Source organism: Artemia franciscana, chromosome 2, assembly GCF_032884065.1.
Source record: "Artemia franciscana chromosome 2, ASM3288406v1, whole genome shotgun sequence".
Classification (NCBI taxonomy): Eukaryota; Metazoa; Arthropoda; class Branchiopoda; order Anostraca; family Artemiidae; genus Artemia; species Artemia franciscana.
The window spans coordinates 3,815,718-3,830,477 of record NC_088864.1 but is presented as its reverse complement, the minus strand read 5'-3'; the positions used below and the strand labels follow the sequence as shown (position 1 = coordinate 3,830,477).

The 14,760-nt window shown below is 33.0% G+C and overlaps 1 protein-coding gene across 1 annotated transcript in view; it reads left to right on the top strand.

Moving 5' to 3' along the window:
* Positions 1 to 11,866, top strand: part of LOC136036140 (activating signal cointegrator 1 complex subunit 3-like) — a gene marked incomplete in the record, with an annotated part of 134,567 nt that extends 122,701 nt beyond the window's left edge. The window contains 3 exon segments of the mRNA XM_065718176.1: positions 834 to 1,043; positions 6,186 to 6,564; positions 11,549 to 11,866. Of these exon segments, the coding sequence (XP_065574248.1) occupies positions 834 to 1,043; positions 6,186 to 6,564; positions 11,549 to 11,790 (831 nt within the window).
* Positions 11,867 to 14,760: the final 2,894 nt, after the last annotated feature.

The following is a 14,760-nucleotide window of genomic DNA, read 5'->3' as shown; positions in this document are numbered from 1 at the left end:
CTAACGCAACAAGAAAGTCATAAAAACATCGAATTTTGTGCCACAGTGTTTAGATTTATTCATTTTTGTGTTAAATAATGTTATGTTCCGTTTGTTCTAGAATCTATTGTTTATTTTATCAAGACAGGCTCCACGTCCACTCTAAATTGAGTTCCATTGAAAAAAAAATTCAAATGTGAATCAGTGAACAAAATTCTGTAACTAACACCTGGCTCTCTAGAATGCTTTTAGAAGAAATTTTTCTGATCTCTAGAATGCTTTTAGAAAAGCATTAGAGGGGGTGGCAGCCATGTTTATATACAGGACAAAGGCTGTTCGTTTTAAATTGTAAAGTCACTCTGCACTTTAACTGTAACTATTTTATGAAATTTTTCTGAAATATTATATGAACTACAATCATTAAACATGGTAGTGTTTTACAAAAAAAATAATTTTAAAGATATGCAATAATGAAGCGACATTATTGAACTACGTTCTGTATTTCTTACTTATTCTCTTTCTTCTTTTTTTTCTTTTTTAACTTAATTTCGCTCCTGTGGAGCTATAAAAATTTTAGGTATAATCTTAATCATTGACCAATGATTGAAGGAAAAGATATTTGAATCAAGTTTAACACTGAAAAAGTATTCAAAGGAAAATACTTAAAAAGCTATTTACTCACCTTGTTTTTCAACGGTTTCCCTTCGAATATTCTAAATTGTGTAGGTTATTCGGGTTTTAACATGGTTTCATCCCCATTGCTTTTACAAGGAAGGCCAGTGTCTTAACAAAGTACTATACATTTTTAAGCCCTAATTTTCCTGTTTTTTTCAAATTGTATATTTGTGTTTAAGGTTCAAATGGTAATTCAAGGTAGGTGGATTCACGATCCATCTGTGTTAATTTTACCGCATTTGGACCGGCTACATATTCCAGCTCTAAAAAGAATATGTAATACCAGCCATATACCTTCACTACCTGAGCTGATTGTTTCTGTTGACGGCAAGATGGATAAGCTTTCAAAAGAGCTTAGTGATGACCTAGGACCGGCAAAGCTGGAAGAGGTTAGTTATTAATTATGTTCAGTTTTAATTATGTTTAATTATGTTTAATTAATTAATTAAGTTTTAATTATGTTTAGTTATTAATTATGTTATTATGTATGTTATTAATCATGTTCCCAACCTTTTTTTCGCATGAGATAATTTTAGGGGAAGGCGATGTTTAAAACTTGTCTAGACGCCTGAAAAATTCTCCCTTATTAAGAACAAGTAATTGCAAAATTATGAATTACCAAGCCGTTATTGGAGGCGTAAACGAGGGTGCATCATTGCTACCCCCTGATGTGTTTCTCAGTAAATACTTCTTGATTTTCTTCCGCTTACATCAGAGCCCCTCCCTGCAGCTACTCGAAGAAAACTATCAAGGTGGTCTGCCAATCATGTCAATACAATTTTTTCTTCTCCAATACAGCTACAAAAACTTGTAGTGCTACGTCAAAGAAGAGACGGCCCCAACAGAAAGTACATATCTTCAATGCCAAAGAGGATTCTCAATGGAGTAATGGATGCAAAGTTTTGAATACCAAGGAGTCCTCTCTTATTTAGTAATATTATCGCTTGTTATTATGGAGCCTACAAGCATCAAACCCTTAGATGGCTCCAAGTTACAATTTAAGGTAAAATTAGAATGTTTCGGTTTCTTGCAAACTCTAATCTCCTTTCTTCTTACCTCTTGCTGTAGATATTACATATGCCATATATATTATCTTGCCATAATATTGAAGCATATTGAAATGTTTCAACACAAAAATCCCACTGAAATACAAAAATTACAAATTTAAAGTGCTCGAGGGGATGTGGGTCCTTGGAATCATCTCCTTTTCCCTGTTTGTAGGTCTGTTTCTGAATGTTCAATTGTTTCTTTGTTGTAGAAATGCCCACAAGTATTCGATTTTAATTCAAGATCAAAATTGATGCCCATGATTATTCGATTCTAATTCAAAATCAAACTTGCTGCCTACAACTATTTGATTTTAATTCAAAATCAAACTTGATGCCCACAACTATTCGATTTTAATTCAAAATCAACGGACTCGGTCGAGGCCGAGACCTCGTTTTGAAAAAAACTTTCCCTGTGATTTTAATTCAAAATCAAGATCAAATTCAAGACTTATCTTTTAACAAATGAACTAACATCATTTTTATACAATCCTAGTAAGGGGGGTTAATGCCAGATTTGCCTCTGACTCAGTTGGACTACATGTCTTGGCTTTTCCTACAACTATCCATGGCTTGATGCCCACAAGTATTCGATTTCAATTCAAATTACACACAGCGCAATTCTTTCCTTGAGACGGTTTTATTATGCTTCTATTTCAACTTAGTGGCACCGAATTTTAACATGTATTTACTTCTTTTACGCTCACACTTTTTCTTTAATCATTTTTTAAGTATTTTTATTTTGTATTTTGTATTTGAAAGACCAAGAATTCCATAACATAAAAAAAGTCACTCATTCATGTTCCAAGAGAAAATCATTGCACAAATATTTGAGTCTAAAAAAAGCGGGATTAATCTTTTACATTTGGTATAAAATGTTGTAATCAACTTCAAGGAAAGTTTTCTAACCTTTTAAAGTTCAAATTTTCAAATTTTTCCAATTTTTTTTTCAAAAAATCATTTTTGCATATGAATCAAAATTATTGATCACGGGAGAATTATGAACGTGTTTTCAGATTCTGTTTGCCCTATTAAATCGTCTAAAGGACAGACAAATTGACAGCCAACCACAATCCAAATAACAATAATTTGTAACCCAAGTTGGGTCTATTATGACAATAAATATTGTGAGACGGACAAAATTGCCTGTTCATTTAAAGTTTTGCGACATTTGAAAACAAATATCATGACTCAGAAGTCATAAAACATGTCAGTTCTATGACATGACATTTTGTGACATTCTGTAAAAGTTACTAGAGTGATGTTACCCAAGTCCCTTAGTAAATAATGAATGTTAAATCTAAGGGACTTTTATAATCTGGAAAACAAATATTTAGTGGCATCCCAATTTGATCTTGTTACCAATCTGGAGGTGAAAGCATTTAATAGTTTTCAAACAGTCTGGTAACGAACTGTAGTAAGGAGCGACCCGGCTCAATAGTAACCAAAACTCTAAAAAATGGAATTTTGATACCAATAGCTACATCAAAAGAATCGCGTTTTAATGCTGATCTTAAATATATAAGTTTCATCAAGTTTAGTCTTACCCATCAAAAGTTACGAGCCTCAGAAAATTTGCCTTATTTTAGAAAATAGGGGGAAACACCCCCTAAAAGTCATAGAATCTTAACGAATATCACACCATTAGATTCAGCGTATCAGAGAACCTTAATGTAGAAGTTTCAAGCTCCTATCTACAAAAATGTGGAATTTTGTATTTTTTGCCAGAAGGCAGATCAGGGATGCGTTTTTTTTTTTTTTTTTTATTATTATTTTTTTTTTTTGCAGGGGTGATCGTATCGATCCAGTTGTCCTAGAATGTTGCGAGAGGGCTCATTCTAACGGAAATGAAAAGTTCTAGTGCCCTTTTTAAGTGACCAAAAAATTGGAGGGCACCTAGGCCCCCTCCCACACTAATTATTTTCCCAAAGTCAACGGATCAAAATTCTGAGATAACCATTTTACTCAGCGTAGTCGAAAAATCTTATAACTATGTCTTTGGGGACCACTTACTCCCCCACAGTCCCCGTGGGAGGGGCTACAAGTTACAAACTTTGACCAGTGCTTACATATAGTAATGGTTATTGGGAAGTGTACAGACGTTTTCAGGGGGATTTTTTGGTTGGGTGGAGGGGTTGAGAAGAGGGGGGTATGTTGGAGGATATATTTGGGGAACTATCCATCGAGGAATTTGTCATGGGGAAGAAAATTTCCATGAAGGGAGCGCAGGACTTTCTAGCATTATTTAAAAAAACACAATGAAAAAATAAATATGATAACGTTTTTTCAACTGGAAGTAAGGAGCAGCATTAAAACTTAAAACGAACAGAAATTATTACGCATATGAGGGGCTCACCTCCTCCTAATACTTTCGCTCTTTGCGCTAAAGTATTTTTACTAATTTCAACTATTTAATCTACGGCTTTTTTGATTCAGGGGTCATTCTTAATGAATTGGGAAAATTTTTTAGCTTTAGTGTAAAGAGCGAGGTACTGACGAGGGGGTGAACCGCCCCATATATGTAATAAAAATATGAGAATACAAAAGTACGTTACGTAAGCTAATTTATAAGTTGTGTATATCTTTTACTAATAAAAACATTCGCAAAAAATTAAAAGTTCTAGTTTCCTTTTTAAGTCAAAAAATCGGAGGGCAACTAGGCTTCCTCCCCCACTCCTTTTTTCTCAAAATCATTTGATCAAAACTATGAGAAAGCCATTTAGCCAAAAAAAAAATATGCAAATTTGGTTTTAATTATTCCTCTGCGGAGAGCCAAAATCAAAACATGCATTGATTCAAAAACGTTCAGAAATTAAATAAAAAAAAAACAAGTTTTTTTAACTGAAAGTAAGGAGCGACATTAAAACTTAAAACGAACAGAAATTACTTCGTACATGAAAGGGGCTGCTTCCTCATCAACGTCCCGCTCTTTACGCTAAAGTTTTTTACTGTTTTAAAAAGTAGAGTTGAGAGAAAGAGCCAAACTTTAGCGTAAAGAGCGGGACGTTGATGAGGAAGCAGCCCCTTTCATATACGAAGTAATTTCTGTTCGTTTTACGTTTTAATGTCGCTCCTTACTTTCAGTTTAAAAAAACTTTTTTTTTATATTTAATCACCAACACTAATCACAAAAAGAAACAACAAACAACGTTAAAACAAAGCACACCATGAGTGAGCAATTCGTGAGCCACATTATAAATTATTTGGATTGCTATCCAGATTGCTATTATAAACTTTATTTGATTGTCTATTTATATTGTGATTGGATTTATATTTTAATTTGTTTTTGTTCTGGTTGCACACATATATTCAGGTTTTAGCTATGCTTATGATCTTCCTGGCACATTCGTGGGCATTTTTGCCGCGCCGAATTGATTTGCAGTTTATGTAATTCTTGCAGTGGACATTTGAGCCAACACTCTTGAACCTATAATTTTACCTGCATACTTTGCTTTAAAGATTTTTGTTGTAGTTTTTGGAGCCAGATTTTTTTTTTTTTTTTTTTTTTTTTAATTCAGGCAAAAACAAATTTCAATTCGTTTTCATCAATCCATCGACTTTTTCCATTTATTTTTGTATAACTTAGATAAGTTTGGTATCTATATTATATAAATTTCAGTTCACTTTGCCCCCCCCCCTCACTTATATTCATGTATTCTCGAGAAAAAATTTACTTTTTGATCTATTTTGAACACTATTTTAATTTTCTTTTACGTTTTTTATATACCAGTAAAAAAGCTAATCATAAAAATGATTGTCAAAGTTAGTGGTTCTTGTGCCAGTTTACGATAAAGGTATTATCAAATAATGAATTTAATTATTATGAAATATAATCAATTTTAATATCGAAACTAACTTAGAGCATAATATTTTTTTCGAGAATCTGAATGCAAGTGAAAATAAAGAGTATAAAACGGATAGGACTTTACATGCCTTTCATTATGTATTTATAGCTTAGATGAATTTAGTATCTATTTGTTGCAAAGACCAAGCCATTTTGCCTTCCCTCCTCCATCTTTTTTACCTATATTCGTAGATTGTTCAGAGAAAAAAGATCCTATTTTTAATCTATTTTGAAAACGAGGTAAGTATTTTTTTTTTTTTTCGAAGACCACACTGCCTTTCAGTGATCGTCATAAGCAGAATTATCTGCGACCCGGAAGTAATTATTTTATTCTTTATAAATATAATTTTTTTAATTGTAATACTTTAATTTATCTGCTGATCACGATCACTGATCCATGTGGTCGAAATATCCTAAACTTCTGTATTTGTTTTTCACTGTACAATAAAAGGACTTGTCCCTATTTGAACTTTTATTTGTTCGTTTGAAAACAAGTTAAACAAAATTTTGTAATCACAAGTAAAGCCTCTGTTTCCCTGTGCTTCAACTTCCAGAATAATAATGGATGTTGCAAAATTACTTTGTATTGTGCACTGTCCGGGTTTGAATATTAATAATTTCATTTATTCTTCCAAATATAGGTTTTTGATGCGTTGGTATCCCTGCCTCTGCTTCGGCTGGAAGTTACTTTGGATGGAATCGTTCCTGATACTAGTTGTATATCAAATCGACCAGTTAAATTCAGTCCCTCCAGTCTACTCGATTCTGATTGGTTGCAAGTCGTATGTAACCAGGAATACACTGTAAATATTAATATTAGCCGACTTCCTACAAACTACAAAAAAAGAAGTGACAGAAGGCATGCATTTGCGCCTAAATTTCCCAAACCTAAAGAAGAAGGATGGTATTTTGTTCTGGGATCTGTTGAGGAGAAAGAGTTATGGGCATTGAAGAGAAGTGGCCCGTTGCGGTGGGCTAAATCAGCCCAGCAGTTATCTTTCGCAGTGCCATCTAATCCAGGTAGATTTCAATTCCCTAGTTTTAATCAAAGAGTCTGATAAACTGAAGAGGAAGAAAGCATATAAAATACCAAGGACATCAAAACCAAAATTTTTAGCCCAAACATTAATATTTGAAGTCGTAATTTTCTAATTTTTCTTTTATTTGTTTCAAATTTTTGATATCTTAGGACAGTACCACATTTTCGTCAGTGTTGCCACATTGAACCTCAAAAAATAAATAAGCAATACTAATTGAGTAAATTTTACGACGCTTTTCGTCCTTAAAAATTCAAATATTAACAGTCTGTTGATTCCCAAATTTTAGAACAGTACCACATTTTCGTCGGTGTTGCCACATTGAACCTTGAAAAATAAATAAGCAATGCGAATTGAGTAAATTTTACGACGTTTTCGTCCTTAAGATTACAAATATTAACTATCTGTCTATTCCCAAATTTTAGAACAGTACCACATTTTTGTCGGTGTTGCCACATTGAACCTCAAAAAATAAATAAGCAATGCGAATTGAGTAAATTTTACGACGTTTTCGTCCTTAAGATTACAAATATTAACTATCTGTCTATTCCCAAATTTTAGAACAGTACCACATTTTTGTCGGTGTTGCCACATTGAACTTCAAAAAATAAATAAGCAATGCGAATTGAGTAAATTTTACGACGCTTTTCGTCCTTAAAATTACAAATATTAACTATCTGTTGATTTCCAAATACAACTTTACCTTCGAAAAAAATTACACCTTTTTAAGTGTGGAGCCAAATGTTTACAGCTTGTTTTTTTCCCTCGTTTCTTTCTTTACAATTTGGCAACGGCTGCTGTCAAAAACTGTAGAACTGCAAATATGGAACTGTAGAACTGCAACTGTAGAACTGCAAATATGGACGTCTTTTTTTTTATTAAACAGTAGATTCTGGATTTGTTCTAACTTTTTAATATACTTATGGTTGTATGTGATCCCTCTTCCCCGGTTTAAACAATCAGATTTCGTTTTCACTATCTATGGTACTTTAAGTTTTTATCCGGAAAAAGATAATAATCATCACTATACAAGTATACTCCATTAAATCGCAGAGCTAATTGTAAAAACCTAAATAAAATTTTAGTCTTTCTCTTTGTATTTTGTTTATGTCCTTTTATTTGAATTTGGCTTTACATTGAGCCGAAGACAGATAATTCACTTTTGCTAAAAGCGCACGGTACGTTTATTTGTGTTTTTTTCTTCACCTAACCTATATTCTGTAGGGTTAGCTATTTTAGTTGACTCGAAGCTTTTTTATTATAAAAAAATGTTTTCTTTTGTTAAGTCATTTTAAGAGCGATATTGTTATGGCTGACCCCACATTCCCAATTTAATTCCTTGCTGAAAGGCCATGAAACGGAGATGAGCACTGCCGGTTTAGGCTATAGAATCTAGTGCTTCATCCTTTCCTTTTTTCATTTGGTATTTTTAGGTGTGTTTTTGAAATGTTTTTATTTTGTATTTTGTATTTGTTTTTGAAAGACCAAGAATTCCATAACATAAAAAAAGATACTCATTCATGTTCCAAGAGAAAATCATTGCACAAATATTTGAGTCCCAAAAAATTGGGATAAATCTTTTACATTTGGTATAAAATGTTGTAATCAACTTCAAGGAAAGTTTTCTAACCTTTTAAAGTTCAAATTTTAAAAAAATTTCAGAAAATCATTTTTGCGTATGAATCAATATTATTGATCATGAGAGAATTATAAATGTATTTTCAGATTCTGTTAAGCTCCCTTGACACTTTTCAAAAAATCAGATTGACATTTGGAATGTCTAAAATACCTAAAAATACCAATTATTTGATATTTTTAGGTGTGTTTTGGAAGTGTTTTTATTTTTTATTTGTATTTGAAAGACCAAGAATATTTTTATGTTTTTTAGGTAACAATTTAGCATATTTGTAGGTATTCAAGTTATTAATATCAAACCTTATGATTGCATGAGGACCTGCATTGAAAGCAGCCATATTTTGGCATTTGTTAACGCGCCCTGTACATTTGTACATTTACTCAAGAAATATTGGACTAAATGTCTTTAATATTATTTCGCTTTGTCTGTCGTTAACTCTTTCTCATTATTATAATTTATTCAGTAAATACTGAACAGGAAGAAGAGCCAAAAAAAATACAGAAGAAAACAAACTGACTTAACAATAAATGAACGCTGCCGTTAAATAAGTAACCGTGATGTTATGCATGCATTATAGTAAAAGTTCTCAACTCTCAATTATACTAGCAGAAGGTGCCAAGAAAGCCACTTCATTTTTATATTATATTTTGCATTTAATGAAGTTGCAGCTTCCTTAGGGTAACTAGTCCAAGCCTACAAATTACCCTTGAACTTCAGGCTCGTGAAGGGAGGCGGAGGAGCAGTTTTTAGTACCGTTTAGCACTATTTGTAAATTTAGAATAAATTTAGTATCATTTATTTATTCATATAATGTCTCTTATCTTAAGTTTGACTTGAATGCTCATTTAATTTGTGTTTTTTTTTGTTTGTTTTTTTTAGGTTTGACCTGTTTATTCATATTAATTAATATCTATTTTAGGCTTGATGTATTGCATGAAAATATTTTTCTTGTTTTAGTTTTTGATTCTGCAATAGCGTTATAACTTACTCCTGGGGCACATGCTTCCGCACATTTCACAGAAAATGGGAGGGGTAGGCTTATTGATACCGCGTTATACACTCAGTTTTATACCATTAAAGCTCCAACCCTGCTAGACTCGTATAAGAAAAAATTACTTTCTTCAAGTTTTCAGACGAGACGCTAAAAAATAATTGCTGCCTGACTTCAAATGATTTGAATATGTCTATCTTGACTTTGTAACGGTTAGAGATGAAAAATCATAGCGGACCAATCGCATGTTGGTGCTGATTTTAGTAGGACTGTGTCTGTTACTCACAGGCCTAAATGGCATATGTTACTTTTTATTACAGCAGTCGTTACACCTCCGTGCTCCGTGCTTCAATTAATTGTGGAGTAAGTTGAGATTATTTTTTAACGTCCCACCAGTTTTATTGAAATTTGACAATTCTGTCTTGATAGCAAGAATTTAATTCCTACCTCCCCAATTCCCTGTGAAGTTAGGATTATGTCCTAATGGTCCTTCCTACTGGATGGGATGACGAGTATTGTCTTTTCCCTCTATTTCCTCTACAGTTCAGGTTTAGGAGTTAGATCACAGATCAGTGGTTCAAAAGGCATAGTTGATACGCTTGCTCTTCTTTCCCACAATGTTTATCTGATAACCAATACTGATAACCAACAATTTACAACAGTTTAATTGTTGGATCCGAAATTTACATGCTTCCAGAATCTCAGAAAGCTCAATCCAAATGGAAAATTTTTCGAAATCTGGGTACCCTACTGACTGACCGTATTTCAAAAAGTAGGTTGTATGAAAAATGTGGTTCGATTCCGCTTTCTAGGGCTATAATGAAAGAAAGGTTGAGATGGCTAGGCCATGTTCTGCGGATGAAGGATGACAGATTGCCGAAGATTGTCCTTTTTGGTCAACCGTCTGGGGATACACGGAAAGCAGGTCGTCCTTGTCTGGGCTGGGAGGATGTCATAAATGAAGATTTGAAGGAAATGGGAACTTCCTGGGAGGGTGTAAGGAGGGAGGCCTTGAATAGATTAGGTTTGACGAGGAGCGTGCGTAGCTGTGTTGGCCTTAGGCGGCTTGGTGCTGCAGTGAGTTATTAGTAGTAGTAGTAGTATTAACGTTAAATTATAGAAAAGGTTTGTAGTTTTTTCATCGTTATCCTAAAAGGTGTTATCCTATTCTACAGGGATCCAGCATTATATTACCCCCGAAAGCCATGAAATTGGATTTCAGGGCTACGACAGTTCTGTTTGATTTCTTCTCCTCACTTTATATTAGGCTAGAATGAATTATATTAGGCTTAGTGCTGATTTTAGTAGGACTGGGTCTTTTGCTCACAGGCATAAATGGCATCTGTCACTTTTTATTACAGCAGTCTTTACACCTCCGTGCTTCTTGTGCAGTGAACACCCTCCAATTAATTGTGGAATAAGTTGAAATTATTTATAACGCTTCAACAGTTTTATTGAAATTCGACAATTCCGTCTTGATAACAAGAACATAAGTCCTACCTCCCCCATTCCCCGTGAAGTAAGAATTGGGTCTTAGCGGTCCTTCCTACTGGATGGGACGATGAGTATTGTCTTTTCCCTACAGGAGTACTGCTGTTTCCTCTACAGGTCAGGGGTTAGATCACCGATCAGTAGTCGCAAAAGGCACACTTGCTCTTCTTTCCCACAATGTTTATCTGATAACCAATACTGATAACCAACAATTTACAACAGTTTCATTGTTGGATCAAAAATTTACATGCTTCCAGAATTTCAAAAAGCTCAATCAAAATGGAAATTTTTCGAAATTGAAATTTGGAATTTCGAATGTGATTTTTGCTGAAGGATTAACGTTAAATTATAGAAAAGGTCCGGAGTTTTTTCATCGTTTTTTGAAAAGTTGTTATCCTGTTTTACAGGAATCCAGCATTATATTACCCCAAAGGTCATGAAATCTGATTTCATGCCTATCACAGTTCTATTTGATTTTTTCTTCGCACTATATATTAGACTAGAATGAATATTTTTTTTCTTTGGAAAATCATTATTTGGTCTTGTGACAAGATATGACTCAAACCTGTAAATACTAAGTTGACCCTTGTAACTCAATAGCCGTTATATTAGAGAGTGTTTCACGAGAATCGAAAAGCTCCAAAATATTCAACAATGTTGAAAATGTTTAAAATCCAAGGAATATAGTTTATGATCTTATGGGCACGGTGCCTCTTGGGTTGATACCCTTTATTGTTATAATCTATTATCTTAGAAACAAGTCTTATTTCCCTTTTCTATTTCCTAGAATTTATCTTTTTAAACTCAAAATTCATCTGCCACCGAAATAAATCCCCAAATTCATTTTAGGTCGTTTTGTTGTTGTCCTTTTTATGCTGAGTGATTCGTACCTTGGCTTAGACCAGCAATACTCTTTGCACTTGGAAGCCGTAAAAGTCAAGGATAATATGGGGCCTTATACCCGCAGCACTTATGTGTCACCGTTTTCGCCTGCACAACGTTCAAATAGAGCCAAGAAGTCTTCAGAAAAGGAAGTATCTGAAACTTGTAAAGGCTGGATGGAAGAAGATGGCCACCCTTCATGGGAGTAAGAAAGTGCGTTTCTATGACTTATTTATCCGAGGTTTTTATATGAAGAATTAAATTCGATTGTTTGTTGTTTTTTTATTTATTCGTGGTGACGTTTAGGCGGCTGAAAAATTTGTCTTGGCTCACGCTCCCTAATTTGAGTCTAAAGATACTTAAGAGAGTTAAAAATACTTAAAGATACTAAAGAAAGTGCGTTTCTATGACTTATTTATCAGAGGTTTTTTATATCGAAATTAAATTCGATTGTTTGTTGTTTTTCTTTTTATTTATTCGTGGTGACATTTAGGTTTCTTAAAAATCTATCTTGGCTTACGCTCCCTAATTGGAGTCTAAAGATACTTAAGAGAGTTAAAAATACTTAAAGATACTAAAGAAAGTGCGTTTCTATGACTTATTTATCAGAGGTTTTTTATATCGAAATTAAATTCGATTGTTTGTTGTTTTTCTTTTTATTTATTCGTGGTGACATTTAGGTGGCTTAAAAATCTATCTTGGCTTACGCTCCCTAATTGGAGTCTAAAGATACTTAAGAGAGTTAAAAATACTTAAAGATACTAAAGAAAGTGCATTTCTATGACTTATTTATCAGAGGTTTTTATATCAAAAATTAAATTCGATTGTTTGTTGTTGTTTTTTATTTATTCGTGGTGACATTTAGGTGGCTTAAAAATCTATCTTCGCTCACTCTCCCTAATTGGAGTCTAAAGATACTTAAGAAATTTAAAGATACTAAAGAAAGAACGTTTCTATGACTTATTGATCAGAGCTTTTTATATCAAAAATTAAATTCGATTGTTAGTTGTTTTTTTTATTTATTCGTGGTGACATTTAGGTGGCTTAAAAATCTATCTTGGCTTACGCTCCCTAATTGGAGTCTAAAGATACTTAAGAAAGTTAAAAATATTTAAAGATACTAAAGAAAGTGCGTTTCTATGACTTATTTATCAGAGGTTTTTTATATCAAAAATTAAATTCGATTGTTTGTTGTTGTTTTTTATTTATTCGTGGTAACATTTAGGCGGCTTAAAAATCTATCTTCGCTCACTCTCCCTAATTGGAGTCTAAAGATACTTAAGAAAGTTAAAGATACTAAAGAAAGAACGTTTCTATGACTTATTGATCAGAGCTTTTTATATCAAAAATTAAATTCGATTGTTAGTTGTTTTTTTTATTTATTCGTGGTGACATTTAGGTGGCTTAAAAATCTATCTTGGCTTACGCTCCCTAATTGGAGTCTAAAGATACTTAAGAGAGTTAAAAATACTTAAAGATACTAAAGAAAGTGCGTTTCTATGACTTATTTATCAGAGGTTTTTTATATCAAAAATTAAATTCGATTGTTTGTTGTTGTTTTTTATTTATTCGTGGTGACATTTAGGTGGCTTAAAAATCTATCTTGGCTCACTCTCCCTAATTGGAGTCTAAAGATACTTAAGAAAGTTAAAGATACTATAGAAAGAACGTTTCTATGACTTATTTATCAGAGCTTATTATATCAAAAATTAAATTCGATTGTTTGTTTTTTTTTTTTATTTATTCGTGGTGACATTTAGGTGGCTTAAAAATCTATCTTGGTTTACGCTCCCTACTTGCATTGCATCTAAAGATACTTGCCATCTCGATTTGATTATAGAAATTTGCGAACTAGCTTCTCAACTAGACCTCCATACTGAATGTTTTGTTTTATATGGACTTGCGTTTTCTGAACTAGTTTGAGATCATATAGCTGAAGATGGTGCACAAAACTATATTGTAAATTACAAAGGTGTCGCTGAACAATACTATTCTTGCCATATTTGTGTATAGTTTCTTAGGAATCAGGTTGTCATGCTTGTTCTCACCAAGTATAAAAATCCCAAACGAAATGTGATGTTCACACTGTAGTGACAAACACCACCTATAACAAGAAGAAATGGTCCTTTATGACCACGGCCTTGACTCAGTTTGGTGATTCTTAGAAGCTGTTCATAAAGCCAACACTGAATTTTGTCAACCTTCATCACAGCCGGCTTGTAGAATTGAGAATTCTAGTTTTATTTCAGAAGTATCTCACATTTGATTAAAGAATAATAAGTCAATATTCTGCCTGATATTATAATCTGTTGGGCCCATATCATGTATCTATGAAATATGCCGTATTTTGTAATGTCAAGGAACTGTTGGCAAGATGCTTTATGATTTAGAGTTTGTTTCAAAAAACGTAGGAACAAAAGGGATATTGCCAGTAATATTGTAGACTACTGTATGATCTATTGTTTGTGAACAATTGAATACTGGGTATTATCAAAAAGATGCTGGATCAAATTGGAGATCGATTTTGAAGAGGCAATTTTAGTTTTTTTTTTGTTTCCTTTTTTTATATATATATCATTTAGTCTTATCATAGATTCTTCGTCTTTAAACAATAAAGAAATGGCATTGTAACCTATGAACAGGTTAGCTGCCACAACGAATCTAAAATAAATAATGGAAATTTTGACATAATCAGTTTAGATAATCCCACTTATCAGGGTATTAGGAAAAATATTCATAGGAATCTAAATAGTGTCCTCTATATTCTTTAAAAGGTATTTATTCTCTATATTCTATGTAGGTATCCTAAGACCAGCTTTATCAAAATTACATAAGGGAAGCTCCCAACATTCATAGGTGGTTATGTGCTGACTCTAATCAGTGACAGGATTTACCGTGGATATCAATAGAAGATGAATGGTGGGTAATATCCCCCGTGGGAAGAAGAAAAACAATAAAAAACTTTAGTTTGAAGTCTAGTCCTCTGCGTATTCGCCCCCTTTATCCTTAGATCTGTGTACAACTAAATTATGTTCATTGACGATAGTACGACCTATTAACATATATGAAGTGCTTTAATTTGTTAATATTATACCTATTCATCGCAATACAAACCGTGTTGACACTAGTCATAATTCGTCATTTCCTAACGGCATTCAATCATTTCTATTGCGTTTTTA